This window comes from Eulemur rufifrons, chromosome 30 (assembly GCF_041146395.1).
Source record: "Eulemur rufifrons isolate Redbay chromosome 30, OSU_ERuf_1, whole genome shotgun sequence".
Taxonomy (NCBI): domain Eukaryota; kingdom Metazoa; phylum Chordata; class Mammalia; order Primates; family Lemuridae; genus Eulemur; species Eulemur rufifrons.
In genome coordinates, this window is record NC_091012.1 from 57,714,743 (window position 1) to 57,722,641 (window position 7,899).

Genomic DNA, 7,899 nt, shown 5'->3' on the forward strand with positions numbered 1-7,899 from the left:
GTTTTACAGAAGACGAACTCTTACTGTCGAACCTCATGAACAGCATTAGATGTGGGATCAAAATAATTTGACACATGAAGATTTTGAAGATAATTAATGCTCTATTAAAAGAAGTAACATTTGTATAACTCACGCATCAAAAATAAAAGAACAACTTGTCAAGTTATACATACAAAATAGGAACACATAGATGATTTCTTCCAGCTCCACCCTGGGCCTACATTCCTTGAACACTAACTGCCCTCTTCAAAGGATGAAGAATCTATCCCTGACTTCACTAGGTGTGGGAGGAGCTGCCAGATATGGCACTGGAACTCACAGTGGCCGTGGAAATAGAGCCAGCCCTAACTGAACCTTTCGCTTGAGCTCTCTCTGCTTTGTCTCGCAGAGCCTCCTCATACTGAGAAGGGAAAGAACTTGGGTCAGTCCCATGAATCTTGGCCAGAAACTCCAGGAGTTTCATCTTTCTGGTTTCAGCGTGGGCTCTTGGGCTCCACAGGAATTCATACTGTGCAGGATCACTGTTGGGCACCTGGCGGTACTCCAGCTACTTTTCCTTCACCAACTCTTAGGTGATGAACTCCCTGGGTTCTCCAAAGATGAAGTGCTTCCTCCCAGAATATAGCCGCATCACACTGAGCACTTCCCAGACTTGCTCTTCAGTGGCACGGTTGCCCTTCATGAAGATCGCACCCAGGATCAGGATCAGGAGTCCAGTCTTGGGCACCCCCTTTTCACCACTCAGCATCCCATCATAGGTGAGGCCAGCTTGATGAAGAGGCCATAGTGGTGGCTGGTGGGGTCTACTTCCTTCACATCAAGGCCGAAGATTACCTCCATGCGCTGAGAGGCTCTCAGGAGAATCTCAGGGAAGTGCTCTTCATCATCTTGCATGATAATCTTCAACATCTCTGCCTTTGTTATTGGCTCTTTCATTTGATATTTGAACAGCATGAAATCGACCAGAAGAGCCACTTTCTTATCAATAGCATCGATGGGCGCATTCTTGGGGACTGCTGTAGCCTGTGAGGTGCTTGGACTCTTTTCCTCGTCTTTGCTACTGGAGCCCTCATCAGGTTTGCTTGATGAGGTGGCTGTGACAGCAATGGCAGAGGAGCAGGAACCCTGAGGACCCTCAGGAGTGCTCAGCATCTTAGCAGCAGGAGCCTCCTTCAGGTTGCCTGGCATGAGAGGATTGGGGGAGGAGGGAGAGGTCTACTCCACAGCCTTGTACACCTGGGCATTTTCTAGGCCCTGAGTCTCACTCTGGGTCTGAATGCGCTGATCATGTCTGCACTGTGGACTCTTCTGATCCTTAGGCATGATGTCTCTTGCTGGTGGCAGTAGGCACGAGTGAGCAGAGGAGGGTGGAAAATGCAGAGTCACTGCCTTGATAGCTGGAAGCAGCTGCGATTCCTGCCTCTTCTAACTTCAGGCCACGGGCACCTCAGACCAAGGTCCTAACGGCCCTCAGACACCAGAGGAGGAAGTAGGGGGGCATGGCATCTGGCTACCCGCTCTTGGGGCCACCCAGGGATGACAGCAGGGGCTGCAGACATGGGCCTCTCCGCACTCCCTTTAGTGTCATAGAGGAGGGTGCTGAAGATCCTCCCTCTGAGCCCTCACGTGGACTTACTTATGCCAAGCTTCGGATTTCTCCCTCTGCTGAGCTGAGGTTGTGCTCATGTTTCTGAGAACCCTGCAGAACAACTGAGGGGTGCCTGGGCTGGTAACACCCCCCACCCCTGGCTGGGGTCTTTTAGGGCTCAGAGATTGCTTTCTTAATTTCCTTTTCAGAATGTTCATTATTGGTGGACAGAAACACATCTGAGTTTTGCATGTTGATTTTGTGTCCTACAACCAGTCTTTCAGTCCACCCTCAGACAGATTAGAACACTGTAAAAAAAAAAAAAAAGTCAGACTTCAAACTATACTACAAGGCTGTGGTTATTAATACTGCATGGTATTGGCACAAGTACAGGGACACAGACCAGTGGAACAGAAAAGAAAATCCAGATATAAAACCATCCTCATATAGCCATCTAATCTTTGACAAAGCAGACAAAAACATACTCTGGGGAAAAGATTCCTTATTCAGTAAATGGTGCTGGGAAAACTGGATAGCCACATATAGACGACCGAAACAGGACCCACAGCTTTCACCTCTCACAAAAATCAAATCACTATGCATAACAGACTTAAACCTTAGGTGTGAAACTATTAGAATTCTAGAAGAAAATGTGGGATATTGGCCTAGGCAAAGATTTTATGAAGAAGACCCCAAAGGCAATCACAGCAACAACAAAAATAAATAAATGGGACCTGATTAAACTAAAAAGCCTTTGCACAGCCAAAGAAACAGTCATAAGAGCAAACAGACAACCTACAGAATGGGAAAAAATTTTCGCATGCTACACATCCAATAAAGGACTGATAACTAGAATCTATTTAGAACTCAGGAAAATCAGTAAGAAAAAATCAAACAACCCTATCAAAAAGTGGGCAAAGGACATGAATAGGAATTTTGCAAAAGAAGATAGAAGAATGGCTAACAAACATATGAAAAAATGCTCAACATCTCTAATCATCAGGGAAATGCAAATCAAAACCACAATGAGATATCATTTAACTCCAGTGAGAATGGCCTTTATCAAAAAGTCCCATAACAATAAATGTTGGCGTGGATGCGGAGAGACAGGAACACTCATACACTGCTGGTGGGACTGTAAACTAGTGCAACCTCTGTGGAAAGCAATATTGAGATACCTCAAACAGATACAAGTAGACCTACCATTTGATCCAGCAATCCCATTATTGGGCATCTACCCAGAAGAACAAAAGTCATTCTATAAAAAAGACATCTGCACCTGAATGTTTATAGCAGCACGATTCACAATTGCAAAGATGTGGAAACAACCCAAGTGCCCATCGATACATGAGTGGATTAATAAAATGTTGTATATGTATACCGTGGAGTATTACTCAGCTATAAGAAATAACGGTGATATAGAATCTCTTATGTTCTCTTGGATAGAGTTGGAACCCATTCTACTAAGTGAAGTATCCCAAGAATGGAAAAATAAGCACCACATGTACTCACCATCAAATTGGTTTCCCTGATCATCACCTAAGTGCACATTTGGGAATAACACTGATTGGGTGTTGGGCAGATGGGGGGGAGGGGATGGGTGTATACCTACATAATGAGTGCAAAGTGCACTGTCTGGGGAATGGACACACTGGAAGCTCTGAGTTGGGGGTGGGGGGGAAAGGGCAATATACATAAACTAAACTTTTGTACCCCCATAATATGCTGAAATAAAAAAAAATATGTCTGCCATGCCTCCTTCATCTTGAGGCAAGGATTTGGGAGCTGGGCTGCTGTTTTTTCACCACTGTATTATGCCATGCTGGGAAGTGGGTGAGGCAAAGGGTGAGTAAAAATATCACATTTCATAATGTTTTGAATGTGGCTTTTTTTTTTTTATTTTCACTTGGGTGGTGCAAAGGCAATATACGTAACCAAAGAGTTTGTGCCCTGTAATATTGTGAAATAAAAAAAAGAGGGTTAAAAAAAGAATTCACTTGATTGCTTGCTATAGACCCTGTTTTTAAAGCTTCTATAAAATTATTTTAGCCGACTCTATCTATCTATCTATATATTTCTGTAAAGGAATAAGTACATGGAGCTTCCTATTATGTGATGTTTCTGACATCACCTGAATTTCCAAGGCAAGTGATTTTAAGAGCCATTTTGTCACCTATTTTCCAAGCTCAATATCAGTATCTTCTTAGCTATCCTCTAAAACTTGGCAACATCGATACAGTTCCCCATGATTCCTGATACACAAGCAGTAAAGTTCAGCAATTCCATTTATAGATTTCTTCAGGGCAAGAAATCTTGCCCACCTTACACACCCATGTTTCTTTCAATTCGCTCTAATGGTATTTTTTAATTCTCTGAAATTATGACATATGTTGAAAGAGCAGAACAGAACTTAAAAATGAGATCTTCTGGTCTTTCTTGTCACCTATCAACATTCTATTATCTCCCTAAGACTTCAGTTCACTATGGTCATTACCTATTTAAATACTCTTGTCATAGTCACCTTGAATATAATCACAAAACTTTATAAATCTAGGTTCAACAAAAAGCTTCATTTGCAATTACACTTATTGCTTTGGGTGTTTTCCTCTTTTCCTCCGCTGCATTATTTTTTATAATCATAGACATAACTCCATGTATGAGAACATTCAGCCCTGTTTAATCATTATCTTATATTAATACCTGTTTTTGCTTAATCCTTTTATCTCTTTCTCTCTGAAGTTCAGGGAAATGTAGACGTATCTAGACATTTCAATTGCATGTGAACCTATAATTATCTCAAAATGAAGTTTGCTTTTTTAAAAGTTTGAGTCAGAAAAAAAATTTAAGGAGCAGCTAACTTCTTGGAGCTAATTAGAAAACAGCAACTAATCCTTTACCTGAACCAGCCTGTGCCTTAGAAGCAAAGGGTTACTGGCCTGTATTAAGCACCCACCTCTTGGCCCCACCCAACCTTGTATCTTGGAATTATATGTCAGCATATTCTTTAGTTCTTTGAACTAAAATTGTGTTTATACTCTGTATTAGTTTGCTAAGGTTACTGCAACAAAGTGCCACAAATTGAGTGGTTTAAAACAATGGAAACTTATCCTGTCACTGTTCTGGAGGCTGAAAGTCTGAAATCAAGGTGTTAACAGGGTCATGCTCCCTATGAGATTCTGAGATTCCTTGACTCTTCCTGACCTGTGGTAGTGGCTGGCAATCTTTAGCATTCCTTGGCTTTCAGCTGCATCCACTTCAGTTTCTGCTTCTGTCATCGCCTGATTCCCCCTGTGTCTCTTCTGTTCTCCTCTTCTTATAAAGACATCAGTCATACTGAATTAGGGCCCACCCTAATGATCTCTCTCTGCAAAGACCTTATTTCCAAATAAGTTCACATTTACAGGTACTGGGTATTAGAACTTCAGCATATCTTTTTGTGGAACACAATTCAATTCACAATGTACTCCAAATTTGGAATGCAAAAAAGTGATTAATTCTAAAATAAAACCCCCCCTTATTCAATTACTTTGATAAGCATCACTGCAGACATTCTCCCTGAACTGCATCTTCCAGCAGTACAGAGAACTGCTGAAGATGATTAGACATTTTAGGAGAAGTACATTCTAATTAACTTTGTCACTGATTAACTTTGTCAATGTTTTTTAGGAAACAGGGAAAGGATCTAAAGGGTAGTGCAGGTTATCACAGGTGGCAGCCAACTTCATGCTCACAAATTCTTTCACCGCTCATTGAAATATGCTTAAAGTAAAATACAAGGAAATGAATTGGGAAAGCATGAAGTACAACTGACTTTTGAAAACTTTTCTCTTTGTTGCTATCCCTCTGGCAGTAGAAATAATAAGAAATAGGAATATGGCCTGAGTCACTGAAATATCATAAGGTCATAAGAAAATCTGACCTGGTTAATCAGCTCCTGAACAAAATAAGATCTGTCTGTAATATAAAAGTTAATATTTCTACCATGCATAAAAATATGTTACTATTTTACAAATAAAATATATTGTCATATTCACTGTAATGTAGGAAAACTCTATCTTGTCAATTTCATACATTAAAATTAAAGCAATTCCTTTAAAATTTGGGAGAACTTTTCCCCTGAGAATTGCTTAGAAATGAACAGCTATAATGTTAATCTAGACTACTTCATGACTCTAACTCCAGACTTAATGAAAAGCATGTCTCTAAATATTTAGACTATTGTCCTTGCTAACAGTAAATGATACATTTAACCTAACCATTTGTCCCTCCCTATGGGAAAATAACAGAATTGTAAGACAATTCAGGGAGGATTTTATACAAACCATTATTATTTGCCAGTGCATTTAGAATAATCATAAACACATAGTAGGTGCTAAGCAAGTATCTTCCTAATAACTAAACACATTAAAGGATCGAGGAAATAATGAGTATTAACTCCACATTAAGATTCATACAGCCTGTTATTAACTAAAATTTTTACAACTGTTTTTCTTTTAATTAAAATTGGATAATGAATGTGAACAAATTTTAAATTGTAAGGTCCTTAATAAATGTACATTATTAATATGATTGAGTTGACAAATGACATTTTTAATAAATGTAAGCTTTATTATGGGTCATTTACTGCTTCCCTTCTGAAAACAGTACAGTGTTTGATTTTTTTCATTAAATTCATTTATTTCTCTGGTTCATATTATAAGATGACTTTGAAATGTTTTTCATGTGAAATATATGTATGGCTGAGAGAGAGAAAAAATCTAATTGTGTTTATATTGCAGAACTTAAAATATATTAATAAAATTCAGCCTCAAATACATATGAAGCAAGTACTTTGTAAAACTCTTTACAAAATCCATATTGTTCAAATGTGAGTTAACATATTTAAAGTAAGAATCATTTTAAAATTTGACAAAATTCAAACAAGAACTTTCTTTCAGTGAAATATAGGCATTTGAAAAGAAGTGGCGTCATGATAGGAATTTCTTTGAGAAAGCAACACAGAAATATGGTTGCCAGTTAAATGCTATTTTTATTGGAAAATAGTATTCTGGGATTCTGGTTATGAATGGGAAAAGAAAAAGAACTACGAGCAGACGCAGAGGTTATATGGAACAAAGACAGCAGTGAATTCATCATCTCCTGCTTCCATGCTAAAAACCTGGCTCAGTTAGATCACTGCAACAATCTCCCTGGCTTCCATGCCTCCAGTCTTGCACCTCTCCAAACTATTCTTTGTCATGCAACCAGAATTATTTTTCTGTAATGTAAATATGATCATATTACTCCCCTGTTTAAAACTTTTTAATGGCAATCTATTTCTTTCAAAATGAAGGCCAAACTTGTTACTGTGGCCTTTAAGATCCATCAGACTCATGCTTTTCTCTCCAGCCTCATTTCTCCCCATCTTTCTGCTCACTGGCACCATCACGATTCCCATTCTCAAGCTCTAGGAATGCTAAACTAATCACAATTTTTCAGTGTCATTTTCTTCTCCCTCTAGCTTTGGGATCTTTTTACATGCTAAGCCTCTAATAATTTTGTAATAGATGTTATCTTTTAGAACAGTTTTAGGTTCACAGCAAAATTGGGCAGAAAGTACAGAGAGTTCCCCTATTCCCACATACTCCCATTTTCCCCACAGACTCCCCCATTGTTGATATTACCCACCAGAATGGTACATTTGTTACAATTGATGGAACTGTTTTGACCCATCATTATCACCTAAAGACCATAGTTGACATTAAGGTTAACTCTTGGTGTTGCACATTCTAAGGGTTTTGACAAATATATAATGACATGTATCCACCATTGTACTATTACACAAAATAGTTTCACTACCCTAAAATTTCTCTGTGCTCTACCTACTCATTCCTTTCTCTCCCAATCTCAATCACTGATCTTTTTACTATCTCAATAGTTTTTCCTTTTCCAGTATGTCATATAGTTGGAATCATACATTATATAGTAGTTTAAGTTTGGCTTACTTCACTTAACAATAACATGCATTTAAGCCTTTTGCATGTCTTTTCATGGCCTGATAGCTCTTTTTTTGTAGCAGTGAATAATATCCCATTGTCTGGGTGTACAACAGTTTATTTATCCATTCACCTACTGAAGGGAATCTTGGTTGCTTCCAAGTTTTGGCAATTATGAATAAAACTGCTATAAATGTTCATGTGCAGGTATTTGAGTGGACATGTTTTCACCTTCTTTAGGTAAAAACCTAGGAGCATGATCGCTGTATTGTATGTTGAGTGTGGACTTTTTTTTGTAAGAAACTGCAAAACCGTCTTCCAAATTTGATGTATCAT

General features: G+C 38.9%; 1 protein-coding gene across 1 annotated transcript; it reads right to left on the minus strand.

Moving 5' to 3' along the window:
* Positions 1-277: 277 nt before the first annotated feature.
* On the minus strand, positions 278-1,323 carry LOC138378905 (melanoma-associated antigen B16-like). Its single transcript, XM_069464215.1, is given in 2 exon segments — positions 278-768; positions 771-1,323. Coding segments are annotated over 2 exon segments (1,044 nt in total).
* Between the last annotated feature and the right edge of the window lie 6,576 nt (positions 1,324-7,899).